This window comes from Ochotona princeps, chromosome 9 (assembly GCF_030435755.1).
Source record: "Ochotona princeps isolate mOchPri1 chromosome 9, mOchPri1.hap1, whole genome shotgun sequence".
Taxonomy (NCBI): Eukaryota; Metazoa; Chordata; class Mammalia; order Lagomorpha; family Ochotonidae; genus Ochotona; species Ochotona princeps.
Window position 1 is genome coordinate 6,470,218 of NC_080840.1, and position 19,191 is coordinate 6,489,408.

At 58.3% G+C, this 19,191-nt stretch overlaps 1 protein-coding gene across 1 annotated transcript; it reads left to right on the plus strand.

The window, feature by feature from the left end:
- The first annotated feature begins 10 nt into the window (after nt 1-10).
- Nucleotides 11-8,408, plus strand: ST3GAL1 (ST3 beta-galactoside alpha-2,3-sialyltransferase 1). Its single transcript, XM_004580741.2, has 6 exons — nt 11-395; nt 3,283-3,479; nt 4,201-4,380; nt 5,217-5,262; nt 6,295-6,414; nt 8,096-8,408. The coding sequence occupies exons 1-6, from the start codon at nt 90-92 to the stop codon at nt 8,267-8,269; spliced, it is 1,023 nt and encodes a 340-aa protein (XP_004580798.2). The 5' UTR covers nt 11-89; the 3' UTR covers nt 8,270-8,408.
- Nucleotides 8,409-19,191: the final 10,783 nt, after the last annotated feature.

The following is a 19,191-nucleotide window of genomic DNA, read 5'->3' on the forward strand; positions in this document are numbered from 1 at the left end:
CCACCTGCCACACGTGGTCGGGGTGCACCCCTTTGGAGCCATCCTCCATCTGTCCTCTGCTAGGAGGGCTCGTCCCTAGTAGAGCAAAGATGGTGACCCCCAGGAAAAAGACCCTCAAAGCGCTCGCCTTCCTCATGCTCTTCATCTTCCTCACCTCCTTCCTCCTCAACTACTCGCACACCATGGTGACCACCACCTGGTTCCCCAAACAGATGGTCCTGGAGCTCTCCGAGAACTTGCGCAGGCTGCTCAAGTCCCGGCCGTGCACCTGCACGCACTGTGTGGGCCAGCGCAAGCTCTCGGCATGGTTTGACGAGCGCTTCAACCAGACCATGCAGCCGCTGCTCACGACACACAACGCCCTCCTGGATGAGGACACATACAGATGGTGGCTGGTGAGGCCTGGGCAGCAGTGGGGTCAGTGGGAAGGGGGAGACTGGGGCTCCTGGGGGGCTCCTGGAGCCCTGCAGGGTTCTGGTTATTCCTCTTTGGTCCTTAGCCACAGAATCCGTGACATGTGGCAGTCAGAGCAAGGGGAGTACTGCTTAGGTTCCTGCATCTTCATCCCAGGGACCACAGACAGCCCTGGTAGCAGGAGATGCTCTGAAGGCAGATCTGGGACTTAGCTAAACCCAGAGCAAAGAAACCTGGAACTTGCTGGACACGCAGCCGGAAGTCACGGCGGAATTCTACTCAGGGGAATCCAGGGGTCTGATCCAGGTGTCTGCAAGGTTGTTCCAGGGTTGAGCATAAGTAGATCGAAGAAGAGCCGGATGCATCGTGCTGTATTCATGTGACACCTGCCATACTCCAAGCACTGATAGAATGTGGTCGAGAAGACCCTGCCTCCCTGGTCTGGGGTGGCACAGGGCTGGGGAGAGAGGGCACACAGAGGGTCCCAAGGCAGGGCCCTGCTGCTGCAGAGTGGGCGCAGGGGCCGCACACAGGTGCACCTGCTCACCCCTCCTCTGGGGCTGGGCCCTCAGAGATGGCTTCCCAGAGGAGAGGGGCGAGCTCTGCCTAGAGGAGTCAGCTTGTGCGTGGGTCTGGGGTGATGGGGCATCTGCAGGAGCATCGTGCTGTAACGCCGTGTGCCAGAGACCGCTGAGAGAGCGCTGTGGTCTCTTGGATGCCATGGCAAGTGAAGGAGCCACAGGGGGCACCAAGCAACCAGACAGACCTTGGGAGGCGCATTTGCTGGGAAGGACGGGAACAGATCTGGGGTCCTGGAGCGTGGGCCTCGTGACATTCAGTGACACAGGACAGTGTACCAGGCGCTGCCCCCTGGAGGTCATCCCGTCCCGACTCTGCTGGAATTCCTTTTCCATCTTGGCAGCATGCTGCCTCTAATTGGCAGGCTGCCTCCTTGGGCACTCAGCGCTTGTCAGTCTCACTGTGTGCCCAGAGAAGTCAGCTTGTCTGAGCACGCACAGCCAGAACTGGGACCCGCTCGGCTTGTGTCGTTTTCATTGTGCTGTACAGTGACTCTCTATTCCTGCCAAGCTGTCCTTTCTGTCCACTTGGGCTATGCTCACAAGGCTTGCATCCCCAAGGAGCTGGCTGCTTTTCCGTAGTGAGTCATGGGAGCAAAGCCATGTCACTCACGGCAGTGCTGTGCATAGCACCCAGTGGATACCAGGCCTTGCTTAGTTCAGCAGCCACACAGGGAGGAACACAAGGCCAGGTCACCTGCTGGCAAGGCCAAGTGCACGGCAGCCCTTCTCGGCTGGGGACCTCCGGTGGGCTTCCTGCAGAGTAGCCTGGCTGTGGCCTCAACCCAGGCGTGCTGGGAAGTGGCGGCTACTGCAGCAGCTGCGGCATTGCCTGGGAGCCAGTTGGATGTGCAGCATCTAGACTGTCCCAAGCCCTGCTGACCCGCAGCTGAGCCTTGCCGTGGTCCACAGGCGATGGCCGGCCCTGGGCATCCTATTAGCAACAGGTGTTTAATCGGTATCTTAATTTGCAGGAAAGTGCATGTAACAGAATCCATGCATTTGCACCAGGGTTAGGTAACTTGCCACTTCCTACCCACAGCCCGTCTACATCAACCCCATCTTCACTGTACCTGAGCCTCCGTCACCCCTCCTTTCTGCTTTGGTATGATGTGTTTGACTGTTCTAAGTGCTTCGTGCAACCAGAAGGAAACGACCGCTGTCCTTCTGTGGCTTCTTGCATTAAGCACAGTGTTTTCAAGGTTCTACCTCGTTGCGTCTTCCGTAGACACCACCTGACCTTGGACGTGCAGTAACTACACACATCAGGGGCGTCCTATGTGTCTGGCTGACTCTGGTTGTCATGGGTGGGGGGAGCGGAGGGTAGCAGAATGGAGGGAAGGCACAGGTGCTGTGTGCCAGCCAGCCAGGTGGCAGTTAGGGTTGGGGAGCCTGTGTACCCCCGCTGCCCTTGGCTGCTCTTGTTGGCGAGGTGTGAGTGAGGGTCCGCAGGCCCCAAGGCCAGTGTCTGGATCTGATGTGAGATCTAGAGCAAGGTGGGATGAGGTTTGGATGGGCTCCCAAGGTCGTGGCTGTGGCCCATGAGAGATGCTAAGGAGAAGCAGGTTGAATGAAGAGGGTGGGTCCCACACAGGCTCTGCCCAGTGTGGCAAGCTGGGCCCAGGTGGACAGTGCAGATCCGAGCTGCCACCCCCGCCAGGTGCCTGTGCCATGTGCCTGACCGATCAGCCGAGGTCCACAATTGCTGCAGGCTACCGGAGCAGTCCTGCCTTAGCTTTTCATTCCCGTAGTGAAGTGCCGGAGCCAAGAGAACTCTACAGAGAAAAGGGCCTTAGGGTTGGCTTCATCCTTGGTTCAGCCTCTGCTGTTGGCGTTCTTGCTGGCCAGCCCCGAGGTGGCAGAGTGCTTTGCATGGTGAGAGACAGGGTTTTGGGCAGGGGATGCTCACAGGTGCAGCTCTGTGGTCTCCGATGAGAAGCCCCCAGGGTTCAGTCCTGAGGGCTGCACCCTGATGACAGCCCAGTATGATCGCATCTCAAGGCCCTTCCCCTGGTCACTATTCCTGGATGAAGTTTCCATTGCCTTCAGAGAAGTCCTCAGCTGGGGAACACAGCAGGTGCCTGGCTCCAGGCAGGTGCTGGGTGAGTGAGGCAGCTTGGTCTCCTTGCAGGGCAGTGTCTGGTGGCCTCCATCTCAGGGGCCCAGCCGAGAGAAGGAGACAACGGAGGGCCTGGAAATGCCCATCAGGCGGTTCCACAGCCAGGAAACAAAGCCTGCTGGGGCCAGAGGCAGCACAGTCAGGCTCACCCGTCCCATCTTCTGCCCACAGAAGCTCCAGCGGGAGAAGCAGCCCAGTAACTTCAATGACACCGTGAGGGAACTGTTCAGCGTGGTGCCGGGCAACGTGGACCCTGTGCTGGAGAAAGGGTCAGTGGGCTGCCGGCGCTGTGCTGTGGTGGGCAACTCCGGCAACCTGCGAGAGTCCTTCTACGGGCCAGACATAGACAGCCACGACTTTGTGCTGAGGTCAGTGCCCGGGCCCCCGCCCCACCTGCACCATACGCCACGGGACGCTGCGGAGGGGGGCTGGTGCAGTGGCAAGTGTCTGGCCTCAGGCTGCCTAAGTCAAGACTGCCCTGGGGACCCCAGGCTCTTTCCTGCACCCTCCAAGCCTTCGTTTCCCCATCTCAGCTTGTGGGGTCAGGATGGATCTATACGGAGGGGGATGGAGAAGCCACAGACAAGACACAACTGGCTAGACGAGGCCCATTTTCGTTGTTCAAATCCCTCCCTGCTTGGCGGTCGGGGCTATAACAGAACCGTGGGCTTGTAATGCAAGACACCTTTGCTCTCCCCCAAGTTGAGCAGACAATCCAGGAAGCTGTCCCCAGTCTGTCTGCAATCCTTGGAGATCACTCACAAGGGTGAGAAGCCTCCTTCCCGTTCCCCAGAGACCTTCTAGAATAGTCTCTCCATCTCCATGCCCTCTAACCTGATGTCTCAGGGTTCCTGGCCTCGCACAGCCTCTCTGTCCCTGATTAAGGGTAGCACAACACATAGGGTTCCATCCCCAAGGTGCCCAGCGGCAGGCATGCTCAGACCCACCCTCTCAGATCAGATACTTGGCACTGGGTCACATCTGTGCCCATTTCACAGATGGGGCCCAAGGAGTTGGAAAGGGACTCGGCCAAGGCCACAATTCAGGCCCACTCCCCTCTGCCACCATATGTGTCACTTCCCCTTCCAGGATGAACAAAGCGCCCACTGTGGGCTTTGAGGTCGACGTGGGGAGCAAGACCACCCACCATCTTGTGTACCCCGAGAGTTTCCGGGAGCTGGGGGAGAACGTGAGCATGGTCCTGGTCCCCTTCAAGACCACCGACCTGCAGTGGGTGATCAGCGCCACCACCACGGGCACCATCACCCAGTGAGTCCCTGCCTCCGTGCAGAGCCCCAGCCTCTCCTGGGTACCCGCGCCCCCCCATCCCCATCCCACCACTTGCTGCTCAGGGACTCCCGTGTGGACCCCCAAGGTCAGATGCCAGAGAGAGCAGGGCAGTTGGTGCCTCTGCTGCCCCCAGAGGCCAGGGTGCACAGAGCACCTGGGTTCCTGCTGAGTCACCTGGGCTCCTGCAGAGTGAGGAGCTGGCATTGGACACTTCACTCACTGAATCCTGGCCATGGCCGTTATATTCCCTCCGAACCCCGCGATGAGAAAGCGGAGGCTTGGCTAGCAGCCTGCCTCTGGCTGAAGCTAGTTCAGCCCAGCCTCCTCTCTGGCTCCAGTTCCTAGGTTCCAGAACTCGCTGGGGAAGGAGTAGCCTGGGTTTCCTGCTTCTACGGACCCCTTTGCAGGGGGCTGGGAGCTGGGTGCAGGGGGCTGGGAGCTGGGCCCACGGGACACGGGAGAAGGGACGGGCTCGGAGCTTGGGAGCAGCCAGGACTGACCAGGATGTGGCCTTACCCTGGCTGCCAGGAGGGGCGTGCAGTCAGGCCCAACACAGTGACCTCTGTCCTCACGTGGGACCTCTGGGATGGGCGAGACAGTCGATCAAGGGCAGCTGAGGCCCCACAGTTGGGCATGGGTGCTGGGAGGGAGTCCTCCTGCTCCCAGCTTCCCAGGCAGGTGTGAAGCTCCTGCAGGAGTGAGCCGAGGACGCCCCCTGGCGCCCACAGGGAGCTGTTGCAGGAGGAAACCTAAGGATGAGCCGGGGAAGGGGGACTCCTCCCTGTGTAACCCATCTTCTCTTTGTCCAACTGCAGCACCTACGTCCCTGTGCCTTCCAAGATCAAAGTGAAACAGGAGAAGGTAAGTTGAGGCTCAAGCGTTTCTCAGTCTCTCAACTCAGGCCTGGGTTCCAGCCCCAGCCCCTAGACCCCAGGCTCCAGGCTCCCAGTGGAGGCAGCAGCAGAGCATTTAGCATCCCTACGAGGAGGGTCCAGGCCCTGGGAGAGGCTGGCAGAGCAGGGTCCTGAGACCCCGGGCATCACTCCCCACGAGCCCACCTGGTTGGTACATCAAGCTGCACTTTCAGAGTCGCTCAAATCCATGCTCACCTGTGGGTTCGCTGTGTTCCCACCCCGCTGCAGACAGGCCAAGCAGGGATTGGAATGAACCCACCTTGGTCCTTGACAAACTACCATCCTTCCACAAGCACAGAGAGGTCAGGCAGCTGGCCCAGGGTCACACAGAAGGCTCAGATAAAACGGGTTCCTTGTGCCTCCTGCCCCTTTGCCCCGGGCCGTGCTGCCCTGCTGGGAAGTAGGCATGGGACACCAGCACGGGCAGAGCTGGGGGGCAGAAGAGCCCCCTGGGAGACAGTAGTACCTGGGCCTGGCTGAGATTAAGGGTTCGTCAGAGACCTGCACGACCGTTGGCCTGAGCAGCCAAGAGGCGGGACATGCACACTCCCAGCTCTGCTCCTGCCAGCTGGGTAACACCACACACATACTGCAGTTCACCCTCCTGACCCACGTGCACATCAGTCACCCGAGGACAGAGACCTCAGTGTGTTAGCTTGTTGTTCAAAGTGGGTGATTCCAGCGGTGGGTGCCTGGCGCAGTAGCTAAGCTGCCCCTTGGGATGCCCGTTCCAGGTGAAGGTGCCTGGCTCTGGTCCTGATCCAGCTCCCCGCCCACCCGGGAGGCAGCACCGGATTCTCAGCAGGGGCTGGCTTCCCGCACCTCACAAAGGGAGGTTCAGATCAGGTCCCGAGGCCCCCGCCTCGCCTGGGCCAGCTGGTGCAGGCGGTGGGAGTGTAAGCCAGTGGATGGGGAGTCCCGCTCGGTATCCCCTTCTCTGTCTCATGGCTCACCCCGGGCCCTGTGATCGCTCCTGCAGATCCTCATCTACCACCCGGCCTTCATCAAGTACGTCTTCGACAGCTGGCTGCAGGGCCACGGGCGGTACCCGTCCACCGGGATCCTTTCCGTCATCTTCTCCATGCACATCTGTGATGAGGTACACCCCTGCGTGCCCAGCAGGGACAGGGATACTGAGGGGACAGGTGACCAGGGCGTGTCCATCCCTCCTGAAAACTCAGGTTCCGTGTGATACCCACCTCCCGGGGTGTCCTGCAGGGGTCCCCCAGAGCCCTCAAGACTCTGCTGGTGTAGGCTCAGATTCAACATTCAAGCTCAGGAGGCCACAGGGAGAGCGGCCCAAGGTCATGGTGCATGGTCATAATGGCTTCAATAGAATCCCCTGGGGAGGAAATGGTGGCGCCTGCAGCCACAGCACAGCCCAGACTCACCACAATTCCAGGGGGTGGGAGTCAGATGTCACCCGAGGGTCCCACTCTCCACCAAGCTGTGGGCCTGCATGTCTGTGGATTGTCTTACAGGAGACTGGGCCACCACACACACACACACACACACACACACACACACACACACAATCTGGTTGGAGCCCAAGTGCAGGCAGTCCACCGTCCGCTGGCTCACGGATGGATCCCCAGGAAGGGGGTTGCAAGGTGGCCACGCAGACTCCATGCCAGTTACCCTCACAGCCAGCCCTGGGGTCTGCAGCCCCTCCAGCTGCAGCCAGCTGCACGGTCTGCTGGGAGTCTACCTCACTCACCGCCTCCCGGTCTTCCTCTTCCAGGACTCCGTCCCTGCTGGCCCTCCCAGGCTGCCCCCGGCCTGTTCCGCCCCACCCTTGGAGTCCACTCTCCATGTTGCTGTCCCCTCCCTGGAAGCCACTCCTTGGGGCTCCTCTGCCACCTGACTCGAAGGCCCCTCCATGGGAAAGCTTCCTCCAACCTCAGGCCCTGGCCTCTGCCTCTTCTTGGCTATAGGAGCTCTAAATCAAGCCCATGTCTCTCCAGGGCCAGCCAGGCTGTGATGGCCAAAGGCTGCATGTCCCTGGGCTCCCTGGCGCCCCCAGTGGACAGCTGCCTGCGCTTCATCCTGAGAGCAGAGCCTGGCTGCCAGCCCTGGCTGGTGAGGGCCTCAGATGCGGTGGCTGGGCCATGCTCTTCACCCCATTTTCCAGATGACCTTTGAGGAATTCTAGGGCTCAGCTCCATAGCTCAGCCCTCCTCATCTTTCCATTTCTCTCCATCCCGTGTGAAGTAAAGCTTGCACCTGGCTCAGAAGGGGTCCAGCCCCCTCAGCACCACACACACACACACACACACACACACACACACACACACACTCAGCCTTCTGGCTGGCCTGGAATGGAGGTTGATTGACTTGTGTTTGCCTCACCAAGCCCAGGGTGCACCGGGAACCTACAGCAGGGCTGTCTGAATCCTGGCAAGCTACTTTGCTTCCTCCAAGAAGGCCTCCAGCCTCTATTCCATCCTTTCCAACTTGTTTTTGTAAATTAACATGTAACAATTATTTGTACATGCTCCTCGTGGGTGCCACGTGATGCTTGGGGATGGAGACCTGAGGACCTGATGTTAAACAGGTACAAGGTCCCAGGTAGGTGGTGTTTTCTGTTGCACAGTGGAGCGACCACAGGTCATGGTGGTGTATGGTGTACTGCACACCTGCACACAAGCCCCGGGAGTGTTTGGCCCATTCCTGTCCCAAAGGAGGGGGCGGGCACTGTGCCCTGGAGCATGTGACACAGGGTCTGTACCCGCCCCCCGCCCGGTTCCTGGAGGTGTCTCACCTGTCTTTCTCCTGTACAGGTGGACTTGTATGGCTTTGGGGCAGACAGCAAAGGCAACTGGCACCACTACTGGGAGAACAACCCCTCGGCCGGTGCCTTCCGCAAGACCGGCGTGCACGACGCAGACTTCGAGTCTAATGTCACGGCCACCTTGGCGGCAAACCACAAGATCCGGATCTTCAAAGGCAGATGACGCTGTGCAGGGCGGGGAAGGGATGCGCCCCACTGCGCCTCTCTGTTTCCAGCTCCAGCACCTCACGGAGCCAAGGGGCCCCCTTTGGGTGTGCCCAGGCTGCCGCTCTCAGCCTGTGCCCGACCTTGAGCAAGGTAGCTCGGTCCTGCCAGCTGCAGAGCTATGCTCAGAACCTGTCCCAGTGAGGCGGACCCTCCCTGCACGGCTGCCCTGGGGGACAACCCCCTTCTGCCCTGGGGTAGCAGGGAAAGTCCCGCCTAGCTCTGGACACTAAAATCATTTTGGCCTGTAGGGTGGAGGGGTGCCTGGCATGGAAGACCCTGCTTGTAAGACAGGCCTAGTCACTGGCAAGGGGCCAGGGCGATGGACTCCATTCCCCCCAGGGTGTCCCCATGTGCACCCGTGTGCCCTACAGCTCAGAGCCATGCCTGATCCATGGGCATGGGGCCCGGGCGAGATACTGCCCGCCTTTGCACGAAGCCTGGCCTCTTGCTTGGTGTGACTTCCCCTGTCACCGCTTCCTTCCCAAATCTCACTTGGCGATGGCCAGGAGAGGCCTCTGACTGAGATCTCCCTAGAAGCGTGGTGATGTTTCTGGCGGGAGCAGGTGCCTCTGCCGGTTGGAGTCATCAGCGGTGGTTCTGATTGTGGCCGGGAGCACAGCTGATGGCGTCCATGTGCCTTGGTGGTGGGGGTGAGGGCAGAAACGCATGCAATGGCCCACATGACAAGGAGGAACCCACGTGGGACAGGGGAGCCTCTCCCGGCCAGGTGCCATCGCTCCCCCTCTGTGGCTGTCCCAGGAGTGTCTGTCCCAGATTCCCGAGCCACTGCCTGGAGTGGAACAAGGCTTAAGTGGCCTTCAGCCACAGAGGCCCACTGCTGGTCTAGACGCCCCCACCTTGCAGGGCCGTCCCAGAGCCCTCTGGCAGGACCCCTGTGTGGGGTCTGGGCAGTGTCTGAGCCACGGTGACTGGCACATACCTCACGCCTCCGTGCCTGTTGGCGGCTTCCTTCCTCCTCAACCTCCCTGATTATTTATTGATTTCTTGGTTCATTCAACTGACATTATACGCACTGGTGTGTGGTCGCGCTGGTGGGGCTGGCTGGGTGGTGAAGCTTGGTCTGGTGTAGCTGGGGTCTGGGGGTCCTGACTGAGGCTCAGCTGCTGTTTAGGCTTGGGGTGTCTGGGGCCGATCCCCAGGGGCGTCAGGCCAGTGGTCACGCAGTGCACTTGTACCTGTACCGGCCTCCCAGCCTGGCGGGTTCATCCCCAGGCCTGGTGTCCCTCAAGTTCTGAAGCCTCCGTGGGGCCAGGCGGGAGGGGAGCTGGCAGGCCTCGGGCACGGTGGGGCTCGGCTCTTTGCCGGTGCTGATTCAGAAAAGCCACTTAAGGCTGCTGCTGGGAGAGGAGTGCGAGTGGGGGGAGATAAGAAGAAAGCCCCTCTTAGAATCCCCGGGGGCCGCTTGGCTCTGGGGCCCCTCTGCATCCTGGGGGAGGGGTGAGCAGTGAGAGGCTCCTGTGCGCCCTTCTGTGTGGGTTTCCTGGAGGGCGTCCACCATGGCTTTGGTGAGATTCTGCAAGACTCGGAACCCAGACGGTGTTTCCTATTCAAGAAAAATAACAAATTCTCCTAAACTTGATGCCCGTCCTGCTGCAAGGTCGGCGCTGTGAACCAGCCATGAAGCCTGAGCTCCCAGCGGGCTGCTGGTCTGATTCACCCCTACGCCCCTCCCCAGTCCCCAGGACAAAACTGACCTGAATGGACATCACACAGGCAGCCACGGTGGACCCAATCCCCCAGGATGTGAAGGACCCCAGGTTCGGGTTACACACTGGCTGCTTTGGGTCCCACTGAGCATATGTAGGTTCCCCACGGTGAAGATGGCATCCATTGTTGTCCTGGGCACCCCCTCTGATCTTTCCCTCCCCCACTCCGCCTTGCTATGGAGATGCTCCACTGGGCGCCATCTCCCAGCCCAGGAACTCCAGCTCTCCTGTTCCATACATGAGCAAACCTAGCCCCAGACGAACCCTCGTCACTGGCCAGAGAGCTCTGGCTGTGGCCAGTAACGCAAACAAACTGAGCAAGAATCAGACGCCCAGCTTCCAGAGATGGGCATGGCCAGCTCGCCCAGCCCAGCTTGTGCCCACCCCTTCTGCTCCCTGCAGTCCAACCCAGCCTGCCGCCTTTCTCGCCATGGGCCTGCACTCATTCTCAGGGTAGAGTCTCCAAAACTCACTGGAACCTTAGCTTCTGCTCTCCGGGTGCAGCAGGAGCGTCTGTGACTTCCCAGCCTCTAGTTTCAAGAATCCGCTGTCCCCTCCCAGGGGGTGAAGGTGGCTGCAGCCCACCTGCAGGTGTGGGCTGGAGGAGAAGCTCCCACCCTACACACACACACACAGTTGGAGCCAAGGCAGGGCTCAGTTCGTAGCAGCCAGAGCACACCTTGATGTCCAGCGCTGGGCTAGAGGGAGCAGGAGGCTGTCTGAGAGCCCAGCCCAGCACACCCCGCTCCTGCCTGTTGGGGGAGGGGAGGGCAGGTGGGCAGCTAAAAAGAAGCAAGCTCTCCTTCAGTGGGTGCCTTTCTTTGGCTGCTCCTGCTTGCCTGGCACCCTCCAGCAAACCCTCTGAGCAGGATGCGGTGGGAGAAGCCAGAAGCACATAGGGGGCGTAAACAGATGTGCAGACATTGGGGGGGCAGCAGGAAGGGCCCTAGAGGCCAGTACTACCTCCCTGGGAATCGGGCCTCTGCGTCCAAGGTCTCCAGAAGCACAGTGCAGGCTGAGTACCGCGATGTCTGTGCCACCTGCCGTGGCCCGTAGCCTGGGCACAGCAAGATGGAGGCCAGCCAAGGGCTCGCCTGCCCTCTCCCAGTGTATCGATGGTAAACGCCCTTTGTGCCAGCAGGCCTGCGCCCCGGGGGCCACCGCCCAGCATAGGTGGGCAGAAGATGCCAGACACTGGGCATGTGCTGTTATTGCCATCGGCTGGTCTCGCTCCTATTCAGGTCGCGGGAGCAGCATCATGTCAGTGGCAAGCTACCCGGCCACCTGCCCCCAGCTGCCGCTTCTCCCCCACGCTTAGGGCCAGCAGGTAGTGCGGTGGTGTCAGGTTCCCTCCTCCGGACACGGGACCATCCAGCCCTTGCCGCCCAGCTGCCATCTGTGCTGGGCAAAGCAGGACAGTGGCCGTCACCAGATGAGTGTTTGTCAAGGTCGGCACAACCTGGTCGGCTGGCTGGGCCCGTGATCTGCCCGCAGCACAGCTGCCCCAGCCCCCTTGCAGCCCAAGGCTCTTGAGCACTTTTTCTCCTCGTGGCAGTCCCAGCATCTGGGTGCTGGGCTTTCCTGTCCCCTGCTGGCTCCCAGCTGAGTGTGGGTTGATCTGGATGGGTTTTGAATGAAGCTGTCTTCCCACCCAGCCCCTGCTTTTGGGTTTATTTATTGTCGATTATTTCCAATGATCCCAATCAAAGTGAATAAAGAAGAGCTATTTTCTCGTTTGCATGTGTTGGGCATTTTTCTACTGCAGCCAGTGTTTTTCTAGACCAGGGTGGGCCAAGCCCCCCTCCCCAGGGCCCAGAAAAGTGTCAGAGATAGCAGGCTTTCGCCTTTGGCCTCAGGGATGTTTCTTCAAATGCACCTGCTGCTGTGTGATCATGCGGGAGGGGTGGGAGTGTCACCCCAGCTTGCTCTCTGAACTTCAACTGCCGTGTGAGAAATGAGTGAGCAACTACTACATGAAATGGATGTGAACAGCCACGTGGAATGGGTGTGAGCTATGGTGTGAAGTGGGTGTGAGCAACTGCAAGGGCAGTGGTGTGCTGGGTGTGAGAGGGATGTGAACTGTAGTGACAGTTCCCGGTGTGGCCCTGGACAGCCTGCGTGGGTGCTCCCTGTATGTGACCTTGGATTCTCACAGCAGCCGTATGAACAGTTGAGGGCAGCTGGGTTCCGCCCCAGCCCTTTCTCTCCTGGTACTGGCATCCTGCTGACAGTGCCTTCCATGGTAGCCCCACCCCACCCTGGGACAGGATGAAGCAGAGGTTCACACAGATCCCTGGAACCCAACCACCCCGGGCTTTACCCATTAGGTGTGTGAGTCTGAGCACGTGGCTTCACACAGTGTCTGCCACCTTGCAAATATTGCTGGGAGGATGCAGCTCCTCCCTGTGAAAGTGCAGGTGCAGTGGGCTTGGAATAGAGCCTGGGTATCCTACATCTGAGCATTGATGAGCCCCAGCTGCTCCGCCCCGAGCCAGCATCCCTCTGTCGCTCCTGTGGAGGCAGCCGAAGTCCCCGGGCCCTGCTGCTCATGTGGGAGAAGCAGATGGAGCCCGAGGCTCCGCTGCAGCCACCTAGGGTCTGAGCCAGCAGATGGAAGGGCTCTCTTGTTTCTCTCTGTTCTCCTTTTCAAACAAATAAAGTGAACCAGTGTTTAAACAAGTGCAACAGAGCCTGGCACACGGCCGCCCCCAGCTGTTACCAATGGGACACCTGGGCAGAGGAGGAGCCCAGGCTGTGACCCAGCCTATCTTCTGCACCTACCCGCTTCAGTGCCCACCCTGCCCCCATTGCTTTGGGCCTTCCTGCTGCTCTGTAGCTCCCCCACGCAGTCCCTGCACCCCGCCTCCCTTCCCCATCACCGGGGTCCTCCTTTAGCCCAGCACCTCTCCACTCCTCCCCACCCCAGACCCAGGTTCTACTCCAAAAGCTTCTGATTGCTTTTACGTCATGGCTGCAATGCCTTAAATGACCATGAGGTGGCAAGATGCAGGTGCTCACTCCCTGTGACCTGGCCCCTGGTCATGCACACCACGCCTCCGCCTTGAGCCTGAGCGGCAGGTATTTCTTCAGGACTGTAAGGCCACTGCCTGGATACATTGGCCAGAGCAGAGGCCACCCTACTGCTATACTCCCTGCCCCTCCCACAAGCTCCGGTGTGCCCACGATGGGGTTAGGAGGACAAGTGCCCTGGGAGAGCCTTAGGAATCACCCTCAGGCTTGAGGATTTGGAGTGTGCGTGAGGCGGGAGAGTCCTGTGACAGAGAGACCTGTCCATTTTCTAGATCCAGCTGCTGTTTGTGTTGCTACTGGGTGTCCACAGTGCTTCGGGGTAACCTCAGCTGCCACTGTGTCCATGTGGGCGAGAGCCCCTGAAATGCCAGCTTCCTGACCCCGGTGTCCCCTGATACCCAGCCTGTGCAGGGGCCTCTCTTCTGCCCCCAGAGTGCCAGTTGGCTTCCTTGCAGCTCGGTGGGATACTCTAACAGTCCCTGTGACACCAAGACAGGGATGACAGCACATCCAGCCTGTACACTCATGCATTCAGCCAATTCCAGGTCAGATCAGTCTGGTTACAGAATGTCCAGCCCTTGTTCACTTGCATGAACCCCTAAACCATAGCCTCTCGCAGCTATTCAGTGTGTTAGGCGCAACAAGCAATCGAGAAGTGGCATAAAGTATACAAGGACACCCGTGAGTTATGCACAGACCATGCCATTTTAGCTTCATAAAGATTGATTGATTAATTTGAAAAGCAAAATTGCAGAAGTAGAGAGAGATTGAGAGTGAGAGAGAGAGAAATACCTTCCATCCTCTGGTTCACTTCCCGGAGTACTACAGTGGCGACTCCACCCAGGTCTCCCCTGTGGATGCAGAAGCCCAACCACTTTGGGCCACTTGTTGCTTTCCTGGGCACGTGGTCAGGAAGCTGGATCGGATGTGGAGCGGTCACGACATGAATCAGGCAGTGGCTTAGTTGGTTGTGCTGCGATGCTGGTCCCGTCCCACACCATTTTGTGTAAGGGACTTACACATCCAGGAACGCATGCAGGCCCTGGATGAACCCTGCATACTCATTAAGTATGTCACTTTCTGTGACGGGACTGCCTGAGATCCGGGGTGCCTGCACTCCTGTGCACCTGCGCAGAAAGGGCCCAGCTAGGCCCAGGACCCCTGTACCTATTGGGGTGGGGTTGGACTCTGCTTCCTCTTTTGGGGTTCAGGTTCAAGGACTCCTATCACAGTACTACCCATCTGCTGTGCCCCCCGTCCAAACCCTGGGGCTCAGAGTTTGGGAAGTTCCTGGATTGGGGTAGCTATGGGCAGGGCTGGCACCCAGAGGGAGTGGAGGTCCCAGGAGGATCCAGCTAAGCCTCACCTCCACAGGGCAGGTAGCCCAATATTCCAAGGATTTCCCAAGAGCCCTGAGATCTACGTGTAACTGGCCGTGGACACCCCCAGGCTGAGAGCTCCTCCTGCAACATTGGATGACCCCGGGGCTTGCTCCCCTTGGAGCTTTAGCTCAGACGAATCTGTAAAGTCCCAAAGTTTCTGTGTTCTAAGAGAAGAAACAGGGCAGTCACAGGTGCCGCGTGCAGAAACACATGGGGCTGTGACCAGCAAATGTGTATCCAAGGTCCACCGGGGAGAGCAGGTCAGAGACAGTCCAGAGAGAAGCATGGTGGCCCAGTGTTGGCTTCATAATGAGCTTCATAATGAGGAGCTGGCTCCCTGGCACTCCCAGGCAGCACCTGCCAGGCCGTCACCTGTAGCTCTTCCAGATTCCTGCAGGTGGCCTGCCATGAGGTGTTAGCCTCACCAGAGAATTTAAACTTGCCCAGGAGCTGGGGTGAAACCAGAACTTGCAAGGTGTAAGTTGGGTCCTGAGTCCTGGCTAGTGACCCTTGCCACTCTACCCCCTCCCCAGGGACCGGCTCTGAGCTTTGCTCCCAAAGGAAACGCCTGGCTGGCTTGGACGAGAGGATGGCCACCAGAGGGCACAATGCACCCAGCTTCAACCAGGCTCTACACACACACACACACACACACACACACACACACACACACACACACACACAGACACAAACACACACACAGAGACACACACAAACACAGACATACAAACACACACACAAACACACACACACACGAGACACTTGGAAAGACAAGTGAGAAGGCACACACCCATGTAGAAAGAACTTCAAAGGGCTACAAATACCAATGGGTCAGCACCCTGCTGACTAGCAGATCAGAATCTCCATGATGTAGCCAAACAGCAGGCCAAGAGCAAAGTCTGAGCTCCGAGGGAAGTGGCCACGTGTCCAAGCACATGACAACTGGCTGAGGGATGTGACCAGGCCTCCAAGTGCCCAGCTCTGCACCTGGCCCTTCTCTTTGGCCTTCCTGTGGTTTCTTAGGTGTGGACCTTTACCGAAAGCCTGACCTGCTTGACTTAGTTTCTCAACCTGCAAAATGGGTACAAAGTAGCTCAGCACCCACAGCAGGCAGCCTGGGCTGAGTGTGTTCCCTGTGTCTTGCCCTTGAGGGCTCAGAAGAGTTTCCCTGAACCATGGCAGTGGCCTTGGGGAGGCCAGGACACACAGGACCCCAACTTCCTGCCTGCAGCCACTCAGCTTGCAGCTGACCAGCTGGGATGAAAGAACAGGTCAGGATGGGCTGGCCGAGGCCAGCGTCACGGCACACCCCCAGGTCCCAGCTGAGATCCTGCCAGATCCCAGTCAGTGGGGTCTGACCATGCTCCTATGCCGGCTGTTGCTGAGACAGCGCAGGCTGCCCGGCCATCTCCATCTTCCCATGATGCCAACTCACCTTCAATGTGTGACCTCCAGGGTCAGAGGCACAAAAGGAACAGGGACCCAGGGTGGCTTGCTACCTCTCACCTGTCTCCACCTGGACCTGGTACCCATCGTTGCTGCTGCAGGTTGGTGGCTGAAGCCAGCCACTCTGTCCCAAAAAGCTTTAAAGGAAACCATTCTGGTCCCGCAGAAATGAGGAGGACATTAACTCTACCGATGTCTTCCCTTGGAGTCACAGACCATGGCCTTGCTGCTGGCAGGTGCTGTCCTGGATGGCCCTGTGTGGGCTGGGCAGAACCCTCAGGGCTTGGGGCTCCAGGGGATGCAGGCAGCTCGGGTGCCCCCTGAGGCAGGACCATAGCAGACAGGAAGCCTAGGGTCTGAGAGCAGGGCCATTCCACCGATGTGCCATCTCCGGCTTCTGATGCCACTGTGTGGAGGGGAGCCAGCGTACTCCCGGCTGCTGCCACTGTCGCACTCTGCTGCCTGCTCCCTGCCACACCGCCCGTCCCTAGTGCAGACCCTGTTGTCTCGCAGAGGATGCGAGTTCCGTGGTGAGAACTGTCCCAGGGAGGGCTGCAGAAGCAGCCATCTGGGCATATCGGGGCAGATGCACAAGGGGCATCAAAGGGGTCTTGGAAAACAGGTGAAAGTATAACTCACGTGGGAATGGATCCTTACATTGTTTAGTTATCTATGATGCATATTTTCTTGATGATTTTAAAAAGCAAAATATTTATACACTGGAGTGACAGACAAAGAGAAAGAGCCCCTGCCAATAGTTTGTAACCCAAGTGCTTGCCATGGCCGGGACTGCGCCTAGAAGAAGCCACGAATGTAACTCAGACCTTGCCTATGTGTGACAGGGACTCGCCGACTTGAGCCATCACCTCCGCCACCTAGGACCAGCATTAGCGGGAAGCAAGCGCTGGAGACAGAATTAAATACAGGCACTCTGATGAGGGGCCAGACCTTCTTAATCGATAGGTGGGATGACGCTCTCCCATGGATTTGGAGGGGGGGAACTCCACAAAGTTTGTGCAGTATTCTCTGTTTTTAAAAAAGATTTATTTATTTTTATTGGAAAGAGCTGCAACAGCCAGAGCTAAGTCAGTCCAAAACCAGGAGTCAAGATCTTCCTTCAGGTCTCCCACACAGGTGCAGGGTCCCAAGCCTTTGGGCTGTCCTCGACTGCTTTCCCAGGCCACAGGCCAGAAGCAGGATTGGAAGCAGAGCAGCCAGGACAAGAACTGGCACCCATATGGGATTCCAGTGAATGCAAAGTGAGGATTTCACCACCTCGCCACTGCACCAGGACCCATTTTCGACTTTAAGAAAGGCTGCCTCTTGCCAGCTCTTTGGGCTAGTCTCATTCATGCAGATGGCCACAGTGGCTACTTCTACAAGCTGACCACTGGTTCCTCTCCTTCCAAGTCTGTACGTGGTGGGCGTGGACCAGAACCCGGTGTCTCAGGCATTTTACCGACTTCCCGCTTGCCAGTGCAGCCTCCAATAGCCATCCACCACGGACAGGAATGTTCTGTTTCTTCCCTTTTAAATGCCTAGCATCTGGCACAGTGCCATGCACATAGTAGGCATGCAACAGAAAGTGCTGATTGGGGCTGTTGTTGCTGCTCAGTGGGTTAAACCATTGCTTGAGACTGGCATCCCATGTGAAAATCAAGCTCAGGTCCCAGAAGCTCTGCTTCTGGTGCAGCTCCCTGTGCGTGTACCTGGGAAGACTTCAAAAGCTGTTCTAAGGGCTGGGGCCCTGTCAGTCATGTAGGAGTCCAGAATAGAGTTCCCAGGTTCTGGCTTCAGCCTGGCCCAGCCATGGCCTATCGCATCCACTTTGGGGCGAATCAATGGATCCCCTCCCCTTCCTTCAAATAAATAGTAAATAGATGAATCTTAAAATGAATGCAAGAATAAAAGTTGTGCTGATTGCCTTGTGGGTGTTTTTGGTTCGATTCTGTTTCATAGAACAAAAGCTAACCCTTGCTGCTGGTCTTACTGAGCCCCAGTCCGTCCGCCAACCTGTATGACTGTAGGAGTAGGAACTGGCACACCGACACTGTGTAACACGCCACAAGTCTCCACTTCGCCAGGCAGGCCCCCTGGCCCTGGGCGCCAGGCCGCAGGTTCCATCCAGGTGCCTCCCTGTGCTTCTCCTTGTTCTTGGGCCTGGACACCACAGGTGCACCCTGGAGCCTTGATGTGTCGTGTTCTGTGGGATCATAGGAACTGAAGGAAGTCACATGATGGAGCCAAGAATGAGGACCACAGGTTCTTGGACAACCCTCCAATGAAGAAGCTGGACGAGGTCTGTGACGCCCCGACCCATAAGACAGGACCAAGTGAGTGTGCCAGGGACGGGTCGGGCCTGAGGTTCCTGTCTCTCGGAGGCCAGGCTCCACAGGGCAGGGGAGCTGGAGCAACCTGGCAGGGAGGACAAGGTCAACGCCAGCTTGCTTCCCATGCAGGTGTGCCCTGTCGAGAGAGGATCCTCTAGTCCCAGTTGACGGCGTGTGGAGTAGAGAAGTCAAATGCGCATACACATATTGCCACACACACGCCACACACCCCACACACCTACGCACACCCACACCCCAAGACCCAGTCATTTCTGTGGGCTAGGCAAATCAGTACTGTTGGAACCACTAAGGTTGAGGTAGCTAGCACGTAGCAGAAGATGACCACAACAGATGCTAAACCCAAGGTCAAGAATAAGAAAGTTCACAGCTCTGACCCCGCCCCCTCAGGACTCACAGTCGTGACCCCGCCCCCTCAGGGCCACTGGGTTCTGGACAAGGACCTGTGGTGGGTGCTGATTTCGGAGCAGGTTGCTGGTTTAGTTCTCCTGGTACCTTCAGCCGCACTTGATATTCTCTGCTGTAAAATGAAGAAGCATGAGATGTCACCAGCCAAGCAAGCTGTGTATGTCTGGGAGGTTTCAAAGCACCAACTTGGGACACAATATAAATGTTTGAGCTAACATGAGAGAAAGCAGATCAATACACATGGAGCAGTATCCCCAAGAGCCAGGAGCTGGCCCAAGTAGACTTCTTTCCGTGTCCCAGGGGTCCCACACCTGGGGTCTCTTGGCAGCCCCGTTGTCCATCCCCTCCCGGGCTTGATTGTGCCGCGAGCCTCTTGAGCTCTTCTTTCCTGGTCAACCTCCAGGTCGCAGATATGATGTCACTTCTCCAGGAAGCCTTCCTGATTCCCCTACCCTCTTTAGGACACTGCTGGTCTCTCTGTTCTTCCTTAGCCTGGGATCCTGGAAACCAGGATCTAGGGTGCACTGGCCATGCTAG

Coding starts and splice junctions, on each gene's coding strand:
- ST3GAL1 (XM_004580741.2), top strand. CDS start 90: ATGGTGACCCCCAGGAAAAAGACCCTCAAAGCGCTCGCCTTCCTCATG. Junction 3,480..4,200: donor AGCCACGACTTTGTGCTGAG/GTCAGTGCCCGG, acceptor TTCCCCTTCCAG/GATGAACAAAGCGCCCACTG. Junction 4,381..5,216: donor ACCACGGGCACCATCACCCA/GTGAGTCCCTGC, acceptor GTCCAACTGCAG/CACCTACGTCCCTGTGCCTT.